At 41.0% G+C, this 23,342-nt stretch overlaps 1 protein-coding gene across 2 annotated transcripts in view; it reads right to left on the minus strand.

Moving 5' to 3' along the window:
- PSMD14 (proteasome 26S subunit, non-ATPase 14) overlaps window positions 1-14,462 on the minus strand; it is a 71,058-nt gene extending 56,596 nt beyond the window's left edge. The window contains exons 1-3 of one of the 2 annotated variants that reach the window (XM_044417725.1): window positions 14,291-14,462; window positions 5,190-5,248; window positions 1,739-1,791 (exon numbers count right to left, since the gene is read on the minus strand). In XM_044417725.1, coding sequence (XP_044273660.1) covers window positions 1,739-1,786 — 48 coding nt within the window. In that variant the 5' untranslated portion in view covers window positions 1,787-1,791; window positions 5,190-5,248; window positions 14,291-14,462. Of the gene's footprint in view, window positions 1-1,738; window positions 1,792-5,164; window positions 5,249-14,290 lie in introns of both variants that reach the window. The other variant, XM_044417724.1, reaches the window with a different exon arrangement.
- Between the last annotated feature and the right edge of the window lie 8,880 nt (window positions 14,463-23,342).

A 23,342-nucleotide genomic window follows, 5' to 3' on the forward strand; every position in this document is an offset into this window, starting at 1 on the left:
AAGTTTTGCTCTAGAGGAGAACTCTGCTAATTTGGGGGGTGGACTGTAGCAATTCTTACCCCACACACCCTGAAAATCTGCTCTGGAAGGTTGGGGGATCCTTCAGCACAGCTTGGGAATTGCTGTGTAGGGAGGGCGAGTGGTGAGAATTGCCTCTCTCTTCCACTTCCTTGAGGTCTCAACTACATCAAGAGCCCTTCTGAGAATGGAAAAGCAGATCTGGGCAGTACTTACTGGATAAGAAACACTGTCCCAGCAGTGCTCCATGTCCTATGTCAAATACATCTTTATTTATTTCCATGCCAACCTTAAAGAAGTCAAACTGATATACTGAATGATACAGAAAATTACAATGATGAGGAATGCTCTGATCTACTCGTAGAGATTTCATGTACCAAGCAACTGTATAATGAATTTTCAGCCCCACATTTTTGGGGGGGGAGTGAAGAATATGGGTGTACCAAATTTGCATATAGGCTTTGGTGTACCAAATTCTGAACAGGATCTGGAAGAAAGTGCTAAGGATAAACACTGGTTCTAACATCAAATTCTAAGACAGAGATACTGCACAGAAAATGTCACTATACTTTGAGTTATTCATGCAGACATCTGAGCTAATGAAGCAGATCTAAAAGCTTTTTACAAAAGCTCGGTTCGAAGGGAAAAAAGCAGTGCTTGTCTCCTAAAGAACACTGCCCTGACAGCAACATCACATGAGTTAAAACAGTTTGGAACAAACAGGATTTATTTTGTGGGGAGACCTCCAGCATCTAGTAAGGCAAAGGAAAATAGGACACTGATATCTGTCTTCACAAGCATTTGGGAAGAACTGTACAGCATTGCTAAGAACAGTATTATGTGATAAAATGGTTCTAGTGAGCAGCAGTTGCATAACAGTCATCATAGTTTTGATAAATATATGGATAAGCTAGCACCAGTTTTAACCTCAAGTTGAAACCACTATTATAAAGGCATCAAAGAACAGGAGTAATGAGGTTTCTGGGCAAAAGAGTGCAAAAAGGTGCAACACTGGGTGGTAACAGTTATGCAGTGGAATATCCCGAATTATGATTAAAAATGATAATGTATCTGCACGCAGAGCTATGTGAATATTCTATGAAGCATGATAGCATATGAATGTAAAAGCATGCAGAAAACTAACACACCAATGGAAAAGCATTATAAATCATACGATCCACTCACATTATGAACGGCACTGTTTGAAATGAGATTTGAGCCATCAGTGATGAATATTTTATTTGAAATTCACTTCGGTTTTCTACTGCATACCAGAATGGCTTATATCAAGTCACCTGCTATGAATATGATCCCATGTGTCAATGAAAATACCTTGCTTTTTCTTGTTTCCATATTTTAACTTTAGCAAAATTCTGTATGTAAAGACAAATTAGAGCTAGTAAAATAATTTACACTGATGTAGCTAATGAAATTGTTTTTTTACTTGTTAAATTTCATGCCACAAAAACGTGTTAGTCTTTAAGTTGACACAAGATCCATTTTTTTCTGCAACAAGAACATACAAAGCTACTCTTTCAAAATGTGTATCTAATGTTCAGTCAACAATGTATAACAGAAAACAGAAGTACGATTTTCTGTACTTCTCCCACTTCAACTTTCTGCAACACATCTTTTGGGGAGGGGGTTGGGAGTGAAGAATATGGGTGGCAACTGTAGTTAAAACTTAGGAAAAAAATATATTAACAAGCTGTATACTAACCTGTCCCAGACCAGGCATACCTCCTCCAAGTCGCAGAAGTCTATCCATATTTTCTAAAGAAAAGAAACAACAACAAAAAATAGCATACCTAGGCTCTAATGTGTTTACTAAATTGTTCTCCATACAATTCACCTTCAGTCACTCATTATGTCAAAAATATTGGTAGTAATTACAACACAACATCAGACTTCCTGTTAATTAACACCACATATTAATTTAAGAAGCTGTCTTCCATACTAATTAACAACCTTATTTTAACTGCGCTGGTTTTGGGTTATCCCCAGTTTTGAAAAAGACAAGCATTTCTTGTGATACTTTTTTTTAATTGCAAAAATCATTTACTTCCTTCTCTGACCCCACTTACCTGAAAAAGCATCTGCATGGCAAACTGAAGAAAACTCATCACCAGAATTAGAGTTTCCTTCAATTTGTCCAGAGCACATCAATATAAAAATAATTCAAAAGTGAAGATTTTTAACATCCTCATTAGTAAGTTCTGTGCTAATTAACTTACAGCTTGTCAGTTAGCATCAAAACTGCATGTGAAAGACGCTGAACAGATTATAAATTTCTGAATTAGCATCAAAAGCTTTTTTAATGAACTCATTACACCAAAAGAATGCTGTAAAGTAAACATTAAATGCCTTTAGTTAAAATACTAAGGGCTATACAGTTGTTCCATGCATTTCAAATCTTGTTAAATATGGAATGCTGTAGAAATTCTGAGCCATAGACATTCTAGCATTTGAAATATTCCTTTAGTAGCAACTTAATTTCAGATGCAACATTTCACTGCTAGTTCTGAACATCTAAAAATATAAGTAGCATACTTTTAGCAATCCAGATGTCTTTTTACAACTCCATCAAGGGTAACCAGCATAATTCGTGCTGATGGATCAAAAATCAAAACTTCTAGATGGCCATAGCTGCCCACCACTGTTTTAAGTGATCAGAACTGTTCATTAATTTTTAAGACTCCCCAGGCTATAGCCCCAAAACTGAACACAAGCAGACTACCCCTTTCACCTGAGTATCAACAGTGTACACATATTTAGGACCTGGGTGAGGACCTTCATAACAGAAGGCACATAGCTCCATAGCGCAAGGAAATGGCAAGAAAAGTGGTTACCAAAAGACCATCTCTACAGATCCTTGGTCTAGACTTCAATTGTAAAGGGACTTTAATTATAACCGGCATCTTTCCTCTTCCTACTGAAGTGTTTATATTATTAGTAAGGGTCGTACCAATGAGCTGTACCCAATGTTAGTCTAACAATGCGTCTAATTTAAGTCTGAACAGCATCAGATTGAACCCTAAGGATCCAGTCCAGCATACAACACTGCTGGCCCACTTACACCATTGCCATACCATTAGGCTTAGTGGCTGCTAAATGTAGGCGTTGCCAATGTAACCTGGCATAACAGGTTTCCTGAAAATTTCTCCTGCCTGCCTCTGCACACTGCTAATAGTACTTTAATATTGTAAGCAGATTCACATTGTTGGATATATTGCCCCAATATGTAATTTATCCACTGTAGCTTAGTTTCTATTAATTTCTGATTGAGTACAGTAAAGTCAGTCAACCCAGTCCAGGGAATCCTTTAAGTATATGGAACTCCTCCTTTTATAATAGCTCCAGACTGGAATGTATACAAAGCTTTGGATCAAGCCAATCAGTTTGCAGGTTGCTTTCACTGCAATCAGTTAATAAAAGTTTTTGAAACTTTTAGGAAGAGATAAGTTTATGAGAAAGATTGAATAGTTACACAGAGCCTCAATTGCCAGTGTGAGTAAAAACAAGAGGCTACTAGCTTCTCCATGACATAATTTAATCAGCTTATCTGCAATATGATTCAAGTCTTGAATGCAGATGGAAACATGGAAAGTTGTATGGGTGTAAGTGTGTGTGTAGTTGCATACTCAGCAAGACAAAAGATCAATTACTTGAAAGATTTAGTCATTAAAAAAAATAGACTTAGACTGAATAAATGAAATATATTAGTTATTTAATGCTAAAGAACAAAAATAACCAGAATTAAAAGTATCATTCTTTGTAATAAAACACATAATAACTAAATGACACTCTTAACATTACAAGTAGAATATGCAAGGCATGTATGAAAGCCAGTGCAATGTTCTCTCTGAAATCCTGAGCATCAGAGGCAGAAATTAAGATTTCAGAACTGAAATAAGGCTAACATGCTCTTAGAATCCTTTCACAATTGGCCTCCAGAAGAGAGCAGTGGAAAGAATCCAACCTGAGGTGGTAAGAACATGATCCTTTCACTCCAGCTTGGAATCATAAGTATTCCAATTAGAATGCTTCTGGTTAGATGGTCAGTGCTATCCAGTGGTACCAAAGTCCATAAAACGGGCATAGGGGAGAAAAGGAGCATGAGTCAGAGGCCATTATAAACAAGTTACCAGGTAAAAGCACACATTTGTGGGCAGCAGGGCTAATCTGTTAACTAATGTATATTTAGTACATTTGTGTTTGGTCTTTTAACCATTACAGAATTCACATGAGCATACATTGACTGAATTCACATGACAAGACAACGGTAGATTTCAACATAAGATTCATGTCATGTCATCCAAACCTGACCTGATTTCCTCAGGGTAGCTTGTGGAGAATAAGCCACCTCAACAACCCATGGGCTGTTGTAGGGTTGCTGTAGTCACAATGGGTTGTTCTGACATTCAAACCCAGACAACCAACCCCATTGTGGATATGGAGAATCAGCTGCAGGGACCTTTGGCAAGAGAAACAGAAAACCCTTGTCACTTCCAGCAAGCAGACCCCAGGTGAGCACCAGTGTCTGCGACTCCAAAAGTACTCAAGTGGCACTTGGATGTAGCTGGCATTTCTCTCCTCATTTCCTTCTATGATTGGGAGTCATTTTGGCTGCATGCAGCTTTCCCCACTTTTTTAGCAGGAGAACACAAAAACTGGTTTGAGAGCTGGCTTTTTATGATCCTCATTTTGACAACCAAAGTAGCCAATAAGGAGCTCTCCAGCATTGTCAGAACTTTTATTTAATTATTATTTTTTTTTTTTTTTTTTGGAAAAGGGGGATACACTTTTGCAAGGACCTAGGTGCTCCGTGAAAAGTGCACAAGCATATGGACTAGCTGGGGAGGGGAGGAACAATGTTGATCTTTGATCAAAGGGGAGATAAATCCTTAAACACATCTCTCTGTGTGCAAAGATCCCTTGCATATGTGGTTTCCTTTGACAGCTGCCAAGAAAAACTGGGGGTTTGAGAGACAGGGTGTGCATTATGATTGAAGAATCAGCAACGCTAGTTCTAAGGCCTATCACAATGTGCTAGATAGCAGAATTAGGTTTCCTGATGATGTGACCAGTACTACCAGTAACATATAAAGAAGTAATGTGAAGTATTTTACTTTCACCTTTTACCCACCTAGTTTAGAGTTCCTTTCACCAACCTTTTTCCTGATATCAGCTGGATCTCCAAATTTTGACAGAGGCAAATTTTAGTTCCTACCTAAACAGAAAGAAAAGCAACTATTTAGAGAATTTTTATTTAATGAATGTACATACTAACATTTTTAAAACCTCTAAACAGTATGCTAAAGAATATATTAAAATAAATTAATATTAAAACCAAGTAGTCACAGTACCATAATTATCAAAGACATTGGGATGCACAATCAATCAGGGAAAGCCTGGGCAAAGAGATGCTTTAACTGGTATCTAAACTGCCACAGTTGGTATCTCACAAATACCAGCATGAAGAGCATGTCATAAGGTAGGTGCCACCACAGAGAAGCACCCCCTCCCCTTTGGATGCCACAAGACAGCAGTTTGTACATTCTGGTGTAACCTCAAGGTTACCTCTAAAGTTCAGCAAGATTTATATTGTGGAAGGTGATCTGTCAGGAAACTGGATAATACACTGTTTAGGGTGCTATATGCCAACATGACCTTTAACTTGGCTCAGTAGATAACAGATATCTGAACCAACTACTTTAACATTGATGGAACACGTGCATAGTCGGACATGCTACAAAGCTGCCTTCCATACCAGCTGCATCAGCAGCACATGGGTAGCCCCACATAAAGCACACTACAATAATCCAAATGTGAGGTTATCAATGAAGGTCAGGCCATCCCTGCCTAGGAAAGGACATAGTTGACATACTAGCTAGAGTGGTAATATGTGCTCCTCACCACAGAAGTCATTTGAGGAATTCAGGAACAATCCCAGACACCGTTCCTTCTGGGAGAGTGCAACCTGATATGTGATAGACCAACTCCTCAATTTCTGAACCAAGGAACTGACCATCCAGAGTCCCCATCTTGTCAGGATTTAGGCTCAGTTTACTGGCGTTCATCCAAGCTATCACTGTGTCCAGGCAATGGTTCAGAACATACAAAGCTTCTCTTGATTCTGGTGCCACGTGGCTCCATTTCTCTGTGACATTAGCATAGTGGTGAAACCTTATTGGCAGACAACCTTTCTGGGTCTGTGGGCACATTTGTTATTTAGTCCCAGAAGTTTCTCTTTTCCGCCACCCCTCCAGGGATTCTCTTTTCTTCCCCCCCTTTTCTGCCCACCACTCCTCCTACTCCTCCTCACACACTTGGGATTTCCTTCACACACCTTTACCCATTCTTCTTTCTACCTGCCACAGCTCCTTCCCTGTCTTCTCCTCTGCCCACTTCCTTCCTCAATGCCAGTGCACTCCCCTCCTCATCTGCTCACCTGTCTGACTGAGCTGATTGCTATGCTCACTTCCGGCAGTTATATGCTGCCTACAGGCACCATGCTCTCAGGTAAATCCTTGCTTCAAAATCTCCCAATGATTATCTCCAGCAACTTTATATACACTTTATCTAGCACTGGGGACAAGTTGGTACCCAGCAGCATTCCTTAACAGGAGCAGACTACTGTACAACAGTGCCCCCAATTCATAACTGGAAGAGATGATTACAAGGACCACTGTGGTCAACAATATCAAAAGCTGCTGATAAATCAAACAGTATCAACAGGGTCACATGCTTTCTGTCTCTTTCCCATACAACAGCTCATCCATCAAGGTGACCAAAGGCAGTTCTTTCCCAAAATGAGGCCTGAACCCAAGTGAAATGGGTTGAGGTAATGAGAACAATCCCATTGAATAAAATCCTAGAATCTCCTCCAGGTTTTGTATGCACATACCTTTTCTGAATTGTACATAGGCAATACCATTGTTTTTTAAAGTACTATGGAAATCACTAATGGAGAAGGGGAAAGGTTGTTTTTAAGGAAAATTACTGTTTCAAACCAACACAGGAGAATAAAGTTATCTATTTAAAACAAGCTACGGGTTGAACCCAGGCTTAGTTACTTAGACAAGACTCACTAAAGTCAATATGCAGATTCCATTGATTTCAATGGTTCTACTCTACATATGACAAAATATCTCCAGTATGGGGTGCCCCAGAGGTCAGTCTTGTCCCCCATGTTGTTTAACATCTATGTGAAATCACTGAACGAGGTCATCTAGAGTTGTGGCATGCATTGTCATAGAGCTGATGACACGCAGCTCTTTCTCTCTCTCCTTTCCATCTTCTGGGGGCAAGAGTGTGGATGTGCTGAACAGGTGCATGGCCATGATAATGGACTGGATGAGGGCTAACAAACGGAAGCTCAATCCAGGCAAGACTGAGATGCTATTAGTGGTTCTTCTGACTGAATGGAAGGAATTCAACCTCTTCTAGATGGGGTTGCACTCCCCTTGAAGAAGCAGGTTTGTAGCTTAGGGGTGCTCCTTGGGTCATATTTGTCACTTGAGGCCAAGGTGGCCTAAATGGCTGAGTAGCTCGGCTACACCCCTAACCGGACAGAGATAGTCTGCTATCAGGTAATCTCTAACCTAAACTACTGCAGTGCACTCCATGTGGGGCTGTCCTTGAAAACTGTTTGGAAGCTGCAGCTTGTGCAAAATGTGGCAGCCACAGTAATAACAGGATCAACCAATGTGATCACATGATGCCATTTCTGGCCTGCTTCCACTGGCTGCCTGTGTCCTTCTGAGCCCAATTCTATCTGCTGATTTTAATCTTATAAAGCCCAACATGGCTTGGGAATGTTATAACTGACAAAAACCTCTCCTGCACGTCATCTATCTGGACACTGTAGTCAAGTTCTGGGGCCTATCTCTGACTCCCACTCCGAGGGAGGCTCTTGTAGCAACAAGAAGGGCCTTTTTAATAGTGTCCCCCTCCATTATGAAATGAACTCCCCACTGAAGCCCACCTGGGAACAACTCTATATATCCTTTCAGTGCCAGGTAAAGACCATACTCTACTTCTGGGTATTCAAGTAGCTTATTAGGGCCTGGTAGCTGTTACTCAGTTCTGAAGATATATCTGTTTAAATCCGATTTTTAATGTTTTAATATATATAAATATATTGCTATTGTTATTTTTAATGTACTTAGTGAACTGCCCAGAGAGCTTTGGAATTAAATAAAGCCCTCTGCTATAAGGTGGTTTGAGAAGCTACTGTTCAACATTGTAGCGATTCTTGTTCCACAAGGTTCCATTCTGTCTCTTACATTATTTATTATTTAGAAGCAATATTTACATACAGTTTCTCATTTGAAAAAAATTTACAAAACAATAAAAACAGACAAACAAACCACACACAATCATACTATGGCACTGGTTAAAAAATAGCTCAGGACTGGGGTAAAGCTAAGGTAAACAGATACAACTTCCATAAATGCCTAAATCACACTGGCACCGATGATGCACCTCGCTCAGCAGTTCACTCTACAGCAATATTTATATGAAATTGCTGGGAAAGATGATCTGGAGCTCTAGAATGAAATGCCACCAAATCACTAGTCAGTAAGATTAGATTTAAATCATAGTTTTCTACATAACCTGCATGCATGCCTGCCTTACCCATACCTAGAGGAACTTCATTAAAATATTCCCATGCTGGCTCTCTTTTATGGCCTGCTGCCATTATAGGTTTTCTCCTCCCCGGAAACAATAATATGATAAACTTCAGGCTATACATAAAAAGAGCCAAAGACTTGGGCACTATTCTGCTCAAAAGGTTTCACTTTCATTTTTACTGCATGCCCCTCCCTCCTACACTCAGCTTCTTGGGCAGATCTATTCCATTCCCAGCAATTTTCTTCTATTCATTGGATTTTTTTAAACTTAGCACTTAAGAGGTAAGGGGTTGATTCTGTGTGCATAGATTTGCAGAAGAACAATGTGATTAAGGTCTTTTTCTCAACTCTCTCTGTTTATAACATTTTACTGTGAAGAAGCAGACACACATTCACAGTTTGAGAACTGTAAAACCAAGCATTTGTGATAACATCTTCTAGATAGAAAAACTGCCCGATAATCTTGCAGAAACCTCTGGAAGAGCATAACATTGTGAAAGGATTAATGGAATTGATTTACCAAAAAATGTAAACATTTCATACAGTCTCATGCTACATAATTAAAAACTAATCCTTATTTCATGATGAATAAACTTTGGACTATAATGTACCTCAACAGAACTACCTTTAGATAGATGTTTAAATACAATTTAAATTAAAAAAAAAATCAATTTTCAATGAAAAAAATGGATTATTTTTTTTTTAAATCAATGATTTTTATCCACCCTGGTTGATCTGTTACCTGACTTCAAGGAAACAGTCAACACCCTTGAAATTTAGTAGGCTTGATAATGAGCTGGATGAGGGTGAACAAGCTGTATTAAATCCAGAAAGAAAGGGTGATGCTGTGGGTCAACAGAAATCCTGGCCCAGGGACTGGAATTCAACCTATTTTGGATGGAGGTATCCTCCAGCTGATTAGATTCATAGCTTGGGAGTGTTCCTGAAAGTCAGTATGCTGCAGCAACAGTTATGTGGACTTGCTTACACCATATTTAAATGTAGTGCAATGCACTCTTCCTGGGGCTTCTCTTGGAACCTCTAGAAGACTGAGCTGGCGCAAAACATGGCAACTAGACTGCTAACCCAGTTCATGTCACCCAGTATTAGAAGACTTGTATCGGTTGAAAATTCTTTTCTTGGCAAAATTCAAGGTATTGATTTAACCTTTAAGGCTTTAAACAGCTTGGGTCCTGGCTATCTTGGTATGAACCTGTTCAACTGGAAAGAGAAGGTGTCCTTTTGAAGACACCCTTGCTTACAGAGGACTATTTGTCAGGCACATGGGAAAAGGTTTTCTGCTGTGTCACTTCTGAACTCTGGAATGCACTCTCTCTAGAGCTACAATACGCAATTTATCAAAATAATATTTCAAATGGACTCATGTTTTATTCTTTGCTGGATACTAGTTTGATGTACAATTGTGTGTGTGTGTGTGTGTACTAAAGCTAATCATAACATGAATGGGCTATTAGAAGCACATGTTATGGGTCCAATTTAACAATATAACCTTATTCTCATCACAAGTTGTCACATTATAGGTGCTAAGAAACCAATCTGATTCAGCCTAGCAAATTAAGCTAAAGTTGTCTATTTAAGCAACACATATTGTGCCAATATTAAAACATACCAATGGTTGCCAAAACTCAGCTACTATGTATCTATAAAGGTGTTAGTATGCTGACCTTACTTGGCAAGTGGCATGACATCCCTACCAACTCAAGTATATAAATCTTCATTATCAAGATTTATATATTTGAGTCAGCATGAGTGAGATACCACTTGTCAAGCAAGATTAGCATACTATATTACCTTATAGATACTATAGGCTGAATTCAATAGTGTTCAGCTGGGAACTGGAAAGGTCCCTCAGAATCTGTTCCAGAGGGCTAGGAAACTCTTTCGAACAGAGTTTTCCACAACACAGAGGGCTACATGGAGAAGAGAGAAGACAATCCAGGCATGCTGGGAGACTGCTGCCAGTGCCAGGTGGGTACAATTTATGAAGGCCAAAACACCCCGAGGGTCACAACTTCCAATATTGCTCATCATCATAGGAAGTGTGAGTCAAAACATCTGGATGGCCACAGGTGGCTTTAAAAAGGTAAAGGTTTCCCCTTGACATTAAGTCCAGTCATGCCTGACGGTTGGGGTGGTGCACATCTCCGTTTCCTAGTCGAGGGAGCCAGCGTTTGTCCAGTCTCTGTGGTCATGTGGCCGCACGACTAAACACCAAAGTGCACGGAACGCTGCTACCTGCCCACCGAAGTGGTACCTTTTTATCTACTTGCATCTGCATGCTTTCAAACTGCAAGGTTGGCAGGAGCTGGGGTAGAGTATGGGAGCTCACCCCGTCTGCAAATTCTGACTGTTGACCTTTTGATCAACAAGCTCAGCAGTTTAACCCACTGCACCACCGCATCCCTTACAAGTGGTTTACCCCTGTGCTAATAAAACATTGGGTTAAAGTCACACTAGCTGTATTTCAGAAAAATGTTTAAGAAGTTGTCACCTGAACTATCCAGGAGTGAGGTCATAGTCATGAAAAGGCAGCTGACAGAAATAAGAGCTAACATCCTGCTCCATATTCAAGTTCATTTGTTATGTGCAAACCAAAGCACAGGGACATTTCTAAATTTAGCCTGAGATTTAGTTGAAATGAGCTTTCTCAATATGTGCTTAGGAGTATTTCCTAATTTGGCTGACAGCAGCCCTACTCAGTACTGAACTCCAGTAAGTATGGTGGGAGATCTTTGCAAGCCATAGTGGAGAGCCAGTGAGTAACATACACGGTCTGGCTTCTCAGTTTCTAAACTCAAGTTAATTTCAAGACCACACCAGTTGTAAGAGACTGTTGGAAACCAGCCTTTATTAGCTATTTACAACTGTTAAACATTTTTATGAAAGCTGAAAACCATTTTCACATTTTCATATGGACAAGTGTTTGCAGATGGATGCTTTTGAGGTGCCAAAAAATAATAGTAAATGAAAAACTGCAACAGGAGCTCTCCACAAATACAATAGGATCTCCTGATTATCATAAGCTTTCCATATTCAAATATTTATGCATAATGCAGTATTGTTTTAATAGCTATTTCAATGCAAAATTGTTACTTAGAATTTTAAGTGTGGATAGAATGTAGCCAGAGCAGTGTAAACATACTGCTATTGATTTTGTTAAATAGTCTATTAATTACTTCTTACACGTTGTTAACATGTTACAAGCTCCTACACACGGCACCCTCAATTAACTTTAATGCACATTCTCAGGTTAGAACTGACCTGTGCCACTATGTAGGGACTGTTAGAACTGACCTGTAGGGAGAATTAACTCTTTCATGCATATACAGTAGTAGCAAAATTAGCCCTAAGTATTTTTAAAGAGAATTTGACTGAATGTTAGTAGCTAATCTAAGCTACTTTTGTTGCCCATATTGCCCCCCTCCACAGCTTCTTTTTCAAAGACACCCCTTATTTAGCCAGAGAAAAAGCTAAATACATGCAGATGAATTAGAAATGTAAATAAAAATGCCACTACACAAACTTTGCTATTGTGCGTGTGGAATTAGAGAATAGCTTTTTTACTCATTCTAAGCTTTTGGATTGGAGTACTATATGTAGACAAACAGATGGTACATTAAAACCTCCAAAAATAATTAAATGGTGCAACCTGACCTTCCCTCCCCCAATGATGCATGCAAGTCCTCAAAAGTCAGAGACTTAAGAGCATCCAATGGCCAGAGTGAGAGGTGGTGGCATTAATTTCTGGTATGCCTTGCCCTATGCATTTTATCTAGACGACATTTCACTAAAAGATTGATAGGAACTGGCATACATTGTTAGCTCCAGCTTCCTCTCCTCTCTGCCGCTGGCATACCTCCTTTTCCGTCTCCAAGGACATTTCCACTTAGAGGCAGTTGGCATGGTTTGCCCTGTACCAGCTGCAAAGGGCAAGGGGAGGGAGCTTGGCTATCAGAGACTGTGCACTGAGATTAGGGTGATGGAGCTCCATACAGTGGGGCCCTGTGGCCCTCCAGACATTATTGGGAGGCCACAGGATTGTGCCTTAAGTCAACAAAAGTATAACAGCTCCAATGAAATAACTTGTATTACAAGAACATATGCATACAAATCATGACAATTCACTCTTTGGATTTAAAAAAACCCACTTATGTTAAGTCTAGGTAACTATGAAACATTTCCAAACTTCCAATAAACCCCTCTCCCCCAAGAAGTTGTTTTTGAAGCAGAAAAACAGTAGAAATAATGCAATGGAGAATGGTGGCACAAATGTTTGTTATAAAAGTCAAGTACTGAAAAACAGCTACATTTCTGCTGGATGCATTTTTCATCACCACTGAAAACTTTGGGCCAAAGATTATGATACAGTGTTTAAGTGCTCCTCGCTACTATAGCTGGTAAGACTCTACACCCAGGGGATGGGGGATTAAATCTACACTGAACCAGTGAGGAGCAGTCTTGTGAGACTCACTGGATGCAATATTTCTCAATTGGATTGTTACAAAAATAACCAAGACACACACCAAGATATGCTAAAGTAGTAAATAACAGCAGCAACAAAACAACTGCCTGTAGCTGGAACAACTGCTGGGATATACCCTCTGCACCAGACTCCAATTTCCTCAAAACATTAGAATGCCTTTCAAAAGAAGTGAAAGAGATATTGTTTCCAGTGTGTACTATTCATATACAGCATATGCTATTCATGTAAGAAATATGCTGGATTTTAGAGTGATTTATAAACTAAAAAAGTCAAATAAACAGTGTCAAGTGCCCCACAGAGAGGTATTCAATATTACATGTGAGTGAAGATCTAAACTAAGATCTCTTGGGCTTGGAGCTCTGACTGCCCACCACCAACCTCAAACTATCTTCAGTAGGACACTTCCCATACTTTTTGGCAACACCGTTTAAACAGAAGTTGCACCCGTTTCTAGGATTCTTCACATTACTCTAACTTCCTAAATTTGGGAAATCTGGGACGCGGACAGTGCAATCTTTCACGTATCTGCTCAGAAGCAAATCTCACTGAGTAAGGCAGGCTTATTCCCAGGAAAGTTTTGTTTCCCTACAATGGCCTCGATATTCATCTTTCAGGTACTGTCCAGTGACGGATCGACTTAGACAGAAGCCGGGCTCCTTCCATCGTCCCCCTGAAAATAGGTTCGGAACAAGGACCCGAAATAGAGAGGTGAGGAAGCGACCAGGCCGCTCAGGGAAAGTGGCCGTCGGAAGAGCACAAGCCGGGCTAAACTTCAGAGCGCCAGCTAAGTTCCCCGGCATCTCTTAGGAGAGCCCCCGCCCCGCCCTCGGGAAACGCTCCCGCGTCCCTGACGACGAAAAGAAGCCACCAAGCTCCCACGGGCGGCGACCGAAGGAGAGTTACTCGGAAACAAGCCCCGCGGCGTGCCACGGAGACTGCCTGGCGTCACAGCGCTGACTCCTCTCGGCTCGCAGACGGGCGACAGCGGCCCTGCCTCGCTAGTCTCGCGCCATGCCGACATCCGGGCACCTCACGCGACGCGGTGGGAGCCCGTCTCCCCTTCCCGCCGCGAGGCCGGGGCGCTCGAGGGGGCCGGGGGCTGACGTCACGCGCGCGCGCACCCGAGGCCTACCCGTCGCCGAGGCGGCCGCAGGAACCGCGCCGCTCTCCAGCTGTTCCTTCCCCCAACAATCGCCCCGTGCCGCCTTCCGCTCCGCCGGGCCGCGATGAATCAGCCCGATTCATTCAGACCTGGAACACAGTCCCGGGCCTCTGTGGAAACACTTCCGGGGTCAACAAGCCACTCTCGCTAGGCTTTCCGCCGCTTCTTCCGCTCTCGCGGCTGCCAACCAATAGCGTGCCCGAACGCGAAACCTCAGGCAAGAGACATCCCGCCCTTCCGCATCTTCGCCCTGTAATAAATCCTTTTTTCGCCTATGCTCCGCCTCCCGGCCTACTAGGAGCTCCAAGCCACGCCCCCATGCGCTTGAGCTCCCTGGTGAGCGGTGTGCTCTACGTCGTGGCTTCCTACTCCAAACCCTGGGAAAGGCAATAGGCCATGAGCACCACTTAATGTGCACTTAATGTTGAGAGGTGCTCTTCTGTCATACAGGTTCTGCATAGAATGAGGAAAGCAAAAGGAAGCACAGGCTTCTGCAGAAGAGATGGGAGCAATAAGAAATGCAACCCAAAAAAAAGCATTTTGAGTGGTATATGGCTAGCAACAGCAAGAGCAAAAATAAATTTATAAATACATCAGAAGCAGGAAACTAGCTAGAGAGGCAGCTGAAGCTTGCATGATTAAAGGATAAAGAGGTGGCTGAAAAAACCTGAATGGATTCTTTCTTCAATGCAGAAAGTCAAGGATACATGTCCCTGAACAGATGCTTCGGGGAGGAACTATGAAGAACTAAAGCAGATAGTGCTGATAAAATACAATGTGCTCATCTGTACTGACATATTGAACTCGAGTAAATCACTGGGCCTGGATGGCATCTATATTAGATTTCTTAACCCAATATGAAACGGTTAACTTAACAAAATACGTAAGGCATCCCTAAGATCTTCTTCTCTACTAGGGGACTGTTGAATGGTTGATGTAGCACCAGTTTCTAAAAAACTGGGAAATTACAGGATGGTTTCTCAGTTTCACATAAATTGGCTGAAAGTAGTATTAAAGATACAATTAGTAAGCACAGAATCATAGAATAGTAGAGTTGGAAGGGGCCAAGAGGGTCATCAGGTCCAACCTCCCCTCTGCATGACTCCAAGCTAATCCATTCCATTTTGAATGCCTCCCCACAACCTCCCTAGGTAATTGGTTCCATTGTCAAGAAGTTCCTCCTGATGTTCAGCCAGAATCTGGGTTCTCGTAACTTGAGCCTGTTATTTTGTGTCCTGCTCCCTGGGATGATTGAGAGGAGACATTCCTGGTGTCCAGTCTAAATCTGGTTTCTTTTAACTTAAATCTATTATTTCATGTTCTGCACTCTGGAATGGATAAGAAGAAATTTTGTCCTTCTTTGTGACAGCCTTTCACGTACTTGCAGCGTGCTGTCATATAATCCCTCAGTCTTCTGTTCCTGAGGATGAACATATCTAAGCTCTCTCTTTCCTATAGGACTTTGCCTCCAGTCCCTGAATCATCCTTGTTGCCTTCCTCTGTACACTTCCTAGCTTTTCTGCATCTTTCTAAAACTTAGGTGCCAAGAACTGGTCACAGTCCTCCAGGTAACGGCTGAGTAGTGCTGAGTATAGGAACTCGTACTTCACATGTTGTGGAAGTGATACTTCTGTCATTGCAGCCAGAAATAACATTTGCCCTTTTTGCAGCTTCATCACTCTATCATCTCACATTTAGCTTGTGATCTGCCACAACCCCAAGATCCTTCTCCTGTCTCACTTAGTTTTAGCATTATTTGAGAGTGTCAGTAAACAGGGACAGGCGTTTACCTGAATTTCCAAAAGGTTTTTGACAAAGTCCCTCACCAAAGACACCTTTGGCTAAATCACCAAAGATTTAGCAGTCTCATAATGGGAGAAGAGGTTCTTTATTTTTATTTATTTATTTATTAAAACATTTTTATGCTGCCCCATTCGCCGAAGCCTCGGGGCGGCTTACAACAATAAATTAAAATAACATTTTAAAATATATACATTAAAATACAAACATATGATATAAAACATACAATATAAAACACAATAACAATAAAGCAATAAAATACAATAATTAATGGATCAGTAATTGGTTAAAGAAAAGCAGAAAGAAGGAGTACATGGTAAATTCTCCCACTGGGAATATCAACAGAGGGGATTCCACAAAGATATGTATTGTGATCATATTTTTCAGCTAACTGCAGATATCAAATCTTGTTTTTAATTATTCTAATCCAACTGAAATGATTGTTATAATCAGTGCTTTTTTTGTAAGAAAAAAGGTGCCGGAACTCATGAAATCATTTACCTTTTGCATGTAGTCAATCACTGTACACACACCCACACACGTCAGTTGTGTAACAAAACATAACGGTCGCCACCCACAGTAAGCACTCAGCGCGCGACCACACAACCAATCAACAACCAGCGTCACAAGCCGAGCAGCGCCATCACAACCAGCGCGGACGAAGTACGCATGCATCGGACTCGACACACAAGCAGCCCGCACGCACCGTTTTAATGATTTTGCTGCCGACCTACTACGCTCAACAGGGCGATTCAAATCCACGTGGACCAAACATCAAATTTTCAAAAGTTACTTTTAAAACTTGGAAAATCTGTCAAAAAAAGGTGCCGGAACTCTGTTTATGACAAAAAAAGCACTGATTATAATACTGGAATTACTGCAGCCCCGCATCTGTACTGTTCATGTTCCTGTTCAATGGCACATACCATGTTAACTGTTCCAAAGTACTTTTTTACACTTTTATGTGATCTCATCAGCACTATAAAGAGGATCATTTAGTAAGATCCAAGACAATGAATGGTATGTTTTTGTGTTCGAGACTAGTAGAACATGTTTTCTCATGTTATATAGGGAATGCAGAGGGAAATTAGTTGCACCAATAATAACAGAGCTTTATGGTAATGATCCTTCTATTCTAGTGTTAATTTGTTTAAGGGATATATCTTTTTATGTTACTGGAAAGGTTGCCAAATTTTAATGACTGCAGTATTAAGTAAATTAAGTTTAAAAAATGCACCTTCCTGAGTGAAGAGCCCTGTCTAAACTGAAAACTAATACAGTTTACAGTTTAACAATGCACTTATGTTGTTTTTTTTAATGTAATGGTCCACAACTGTAATAAATGAAGTGAGCAAACACTTTTTAGTTAATTTTTAAATGATCTGGAATTAAGATTGAGTGCTGAAGTGGGCAAATTTGGTAATGAACAGAATTATGTGTGTGACTGAAATAAAAAGAGATTTTGAGGAGCTCCTAAAGAATCTCTCCAGACTGAAAGAATGGGAACCAAAATGGCAAATGTAGTTCATGTTAAGCAAGTGTAAAGTAAGATGGTGGAGGAAATGCCAACTTCAAGTACCTGTTGGTGGAATAGGAGTTAGCAGTTCCTGACCAGGAAGGAAATCTTATGGTTGTGGTAGGCAGCTCGATTGAAGCTGTTCACCTGGCATGTGGCTGATGTGAAAAAGGCAAAGTCTGTGTGAGACGTAATTAGGAAAGACACTGGAAATAAAAATGCTAAAATAATACTCCCCTTATCAAAATCTTCAATGTTGTAACTACACTTAGTAGATGCCATGTAGTTATGGGCACCACATCTAAGGATGGCTATTGCGGGGTTGGAAAAAATTCAGAGAAGGACAACTAAAATGGTGCTGGAGCAACTCCCTTATGAGGAACCATTAAGGCGCCTGCAATTTTTAGCTTAGAAAAAAGAGTTGGGTGTAAAGCATTATGTGTGTATAATAGAGGACATGGATAAAGTAGATCTCTCTTTCACAGTACTAAAACCTGGAGTCATCACTTGAAGCTTATTGGTAGATAAAAGGAAGTACTGCTTCACACGGCACATAGACGGACTATGGAATTCACTTACTTAAGATCTAGAGATGGACACCAATTTGGCAGGAAAGCCAGGGGTTTTTTTAGAGGATTGGACATGGAGGAATAAGGCTTACAATGGCTTTATGCTGCCTCAGACAAAGGCAGCATTTCTATGTAGGCAATTGCTGGGCAAATTGAGTGGGAGGGCACTGTTGCATCCATGTCCTACTTGTGGGTTTAGCTGGCCACCGCATGAAACAAAGGATGAACTAGATGGACTATTGGGCTGATCCACCCTGGTGCTTCTCATGTTTTTTAGCACAAGTTACCTGTCAGGGAGCAAGTCCCATCGCAGCCTTCCCCACCTTTGACATCCTCTGGAAGTTTTGAACTGCAGTTGTCACCATTCCTAGTCAGCATGTGCAATAATGGGAGTTGTCATTCTACACATACGCAAGTCACCAGTAGGTGGAAGGCTGTTCTATTGAATTCATGCATAGGCTCAGAGTGCATACATTTATGGCATAAAATCCAGTGGTACAGTGCCAGGTCTAATATGGATGCAATTGTAACTTAAAATGTGACGTACTACATTCAGAATGAAGGGTGTTTTATGTGTTATACTTTTATTCCCCTTGTAATACATGTTGGTAGGAAAAACATGAAACCATGTGTGTAGGACACAGTCGTAGTTTCCTAGTGCACATACAGGTGACATATACATGTTGAGCATATGTACTGATTTATAGAAGGTTTCAGACTTGCTCATTAACAGACAGGCTGTACTTGTAGGAAAAACGGTGTTGTCATTGTAGGAAAAGTGTTACCAGTGAAGTAGCCACTGGGGTCCTTTTGTAATGTAGACATTAAAGATATTTGTCCTGCACAGTTTTGCAATTAGTGAACCAGATTCTCCTAGCATTTCACATGGCAAAAGAGGCGCCTCTATTGGCTGTGCATGATGAATGTGAATGATACCATGCCAAGCATTTTGCTGTGTTTCAAGGGATCCTCCCCTTACCGTTGCAGGACATCAGAAAAGTATAATTGCATTTTACTGAGCCCATAGGAAAGTTATAGACGTATATGAAGCAAGTCTGGCCTGGATTATTTCCCCTAGGATTCTAATAGAATGTCTTGTAAACCAATTACAAAACTTGGGTTGTAAAAACAAATCAAAACTATTTAAGGGATTTTACTGAGCTGTGCTACTCGTCTCACAAGTATTAGTTTCTCTATGTCGTGTTTTTCTTATTCACTAGAATTTAAGACCAATTTACACATGTCTTCTGCATGGAGACTATTTTTAATATACTTGTGGAGAAACACATGTATAATTTAGTATGCGGTCCATCGCCAGCACCTTTGGACCCCTGCTGAGACATAACGATAAAGCACTGCAAGTTCTTATTGCAGAGGCAGGCAGCTAGCTGATCAGGAATGATTCTCTAGGACAGGAGTGGACAACCAGATGCCCTCCAGATATTTTGACCAAGAAAACCTGTAAAACCCAGCCAGTTTGGCCATTGGTTAAGCATTAAGTGAGTGGTAGTCCAAAGGATCCAAAAAGTCCAAAAGTGGACATCAGGTGGCCTAGCCCTGCTCTGGTACTTGTTTTAAGAATTGCAGGAGCCTCTGCAGTGCAGATGCAGTGCCTCTCTCTCTCTTTTAATTTAACCACGCAAAATATTCAAAAGGTGTTTTAAGTGTGTAGTTAATCAAATTGAATGTGCTTGCATATATGGTTTCAGCTTATGCCATTCATAATGAGATGGCCTGCATTTCTGCCTTTCAAAGCAAAATGATCTGTTTTGTGTCGCACTATAGGATTTTGATTGACTGGAAACTAAGCCAATATTTCCTGGTATCGCAGAGGCATTTCTTAACTCACACAAAGCTATTACAAAATTTCTGTATGTCACAGAAATAATCATTTGATACAGCAGTCCCTTGAATCTGCCCACAAAGCTCACCTGCCAGACAAGGGGTTTCTTACTTATTTCTAGGGATGGAACAGTCCCAAGCACACAAATGGGGCTGTGTACCAAGCAGCTGCTTCCAGCAAGAGGCTATGGATATGAGTAAATGTCTTGGTGCTCTTGGATCCCAAATTTTCTTCAGCTTTTAACATAATGATTCATGCCATTTTCCACCATCTTTACTGGCACTGCCAAGAACACATGAAATAAAAAGACTTTAACAAAATAAATAAATACAACGTCTTTACACTACCACACTTGCAATCTTAGACAAATTTTTCAGAAGTAAGTTTTGTATGTTTGGTGGGTTGGAATCCCAGGTAATTGTGTGCAAACATAAGGTTACAGCTCTAGTCTAGCAGTGTGACAGCAAAAATTAATGGCTGAAAGTCACATTTTTAACATAGAGTATGATAGTCAAAGAAATATACTAACAACATTATCATAACAAAATTAGAGATGGATAGCCCTCTCCCACCCCTCAAACCAAAGTAAATAGATTCATTTTTAAGGTGTATGGTAAATTAGCTCAAACCCTAGATTAGGTTCAAATCAATTGAATTAAGGCAGGAACAGATGGGGGGGAGGATGGATTTCCCCATTGGACCAACCCAGTGAGCCAGCAGATGTCAGTGGGCAGGACCCCTTCCTGAAGCCCCATTCTGTGCGGTGAGTCTCCATTCCTCCCATTTTAAAAAAATCCACTCAGGAGAGACACAAAGAAAGCAGTTTGGCTGGGGCTTGCAGGACAAATGGGGCACAAACACACACCATTGTGTGTCCTAGTTGGGGTGTGGGTGGTGTGAGAAGGGGTTTAGCCAGACTGGGAGCATCTGTTTGCTATCTCTGATGGGAGATATCATGCAGATTCCTCTCCCCAACCCAGGGATGCTGGTGGAGTTAGGAAGGGTGGGGCAAGTTGAGCAACTCCATCTCTGCCGGCCAGAGTGGACCTCCCTGCCTTAAGGTGGGGCAGCTGTGGCTTTTCAGATATTGCTGGGCTCCCAGCATTCCTGACCATGGGCCTTGCTTGCAGGGGATGATGGAAGCTGGAGTCCAACAGCAAGAAATAGATGCCAAAAGTACCCCACTGCTGCCTGAAGGTTACTCCGTGGCAGCTCTGCCCAGGACCTTCATGCATATTGCACTGGAACAGGCTTTGGATGGTTTGGAGTTGGATTTTACAGACAACAGTCAAATACAACCAATATCCCTGGGCTTTTCAAAGCACATTTTGTGCTTTCTTCATGCTATAATCTTTCTCCTCCCTTCATGGCAAGTAAAGTTTCTGAGTCAGTGCCACATATTTTTAAATACGATTTTCACCTGTTCCCTCAGTTCCATCAGTTAACCTTTTGTACAAATATACTGCCCTTTCTATAGAAGTATGTCATAATCAAACATGTCTGAGCTACAATTGTGGCTTTTGTTGTGCTTTGAGCCTCCCAGAGAGCCTATGGCTAATGGGGTGCCATATAAATTGAATAAATAAATAAGTATCCTGCACCAAAGACTGAGTGCAAGGAAGAAGTGGGCTTAGAGCCCCAGCACACTCCTTTGAACTCACAGCTTTTAATGCCAACAGATACCCGTTTCACAGCAACCCTAGCAGCTGGTAAGAAAATGTGTTAATTAAAAAATATAGTGGGAAGGGTAGGGTACCTTGGTGGACATCAAGAAAGATACCTGGGGGTAGCTTGGTGAATATGGGTACAATATTAATTAACCCAGATTTAACTTACCATTAGAAATGTACATTATGTTTTGTCTCAAATCTGTTCTTATAATGAACTCTGTTTTCTCCTTTCTACATCTATAGCCATCTTTGTCCCACAATATTGCATCATGAATTGTTTGTAATGCATGCTTATCTTTCCCTCCCACATCACTGGTATCTTTTCCAAAATATAGGAGCTTTTATGTATAATCCATTTCCCTAGTTATCAGGACTTAACTAAATTCCTTCTCTAATTTGTTTACATACTCCCAGGTTAACTCAAAGCCAGAGTGGGGAAGCCCTTGCACAATTAGACCTTCTCAACCTATCATTTCATTTCTCATTAAGTAGCTGTGTGAGCAATAACATGGTTGTGAGTTCAACTGATTTTGAGGAGGCTGGGTTTAGGACACACTAAGTATGCAGTGCTCCAAAAGTTAGCTGAAGATAACAAGGTTGAGACTTACTTGTTATGTCCGCCAATAGGCAAGCAGGACCTCCAGACTAAAAGGCCAAAATGAAAGACCTCTGGTACTTCATATTGCATAAACATGACATATTCAGATCACTGTTTTATGTAGTAGGGTGACTATTAACGCACTCAAGAAGACAAACGAGAATACCGGTTTCTGTAAAATTCACCCCTGCTAATTCAAATGCATAAGTGCAAATGTAGCACTAATTACTATCATTTAAATAGGAATTCAATTTATCTAACCATTGACCAGGTGGCCTGCATACAGCCTGCTTTCCAGGTGCTCAGTGTCGACAGGCAACGCCCCATCCCTCACCATCCCTGCTAAGAGTTCCAGAGGGTCTTTTACACGAGGAATTCATTTGCAGGCTCTTTGCAGGTGATCCTCCAGTTCTGCTTGGTTTTTTTTTCTTTCCCCAGAACATTACCACCCTTTTTTAGAAAGGAGAAAATGGGGTATTATATTAGAATGGGGGAAACGGCACTGTTTCTCCTTGCGTATTTGAGCAGTTCCACTAAAGCACAACTCCACCTAGAGGTCATGTAGCAGGAAAGAAAGAACTCTTAGTACAGAACTCAGATCTAAATGCAGCAATGAAACCAAAAGGAGATACAGAGATTGACAGCCTCAGGTAGAAAACCTCTAACTATGAGGCTTGGACTGGACAACCCTTCTGATAGAAGACTCCTCCAAACAGGCAGCTTTCCTCTGAAAGCTCTTTCAATAGGAAACTGCCCTTTGGAAGTCAATGTGCTGTACAGTGTTTGCCCTGGAACTGGGAGAACTGGATTTATGTCTTCACATGGCTTGAAGCTACTGGGTGACTCTGCATCAGTCATTGACTCTTAGGCTAATGTACCTTACAAGGATAAACTAGAGAGGAGGAGGGCTGTGTACACCACCTTGAACCCTTTAAGAAAATGGTGGGATATAAATGTAAGAAAGAGAGACAGAAGGACAGCTGGTGATCTCCCCAGGCAGGAAGCTCCACCAGCACAGTGGAATAT

This window comes from Varanus komodoensis, unplaced genomic scaffold, assembly GCF_004798865.1.
Source record: "Varanus komodoensis strain SLA01 unplaced genomic scaffold, ASM479886v1 scaffold9, whole genome shotgun sequence".
Classification (NCBI taxonomy): domain Eukaryota; kingdom Metazoa; phylum Chordata; class Lepidosauria; order Squamata; family Varanidae; genus Varanus; species Varanus komodoensis.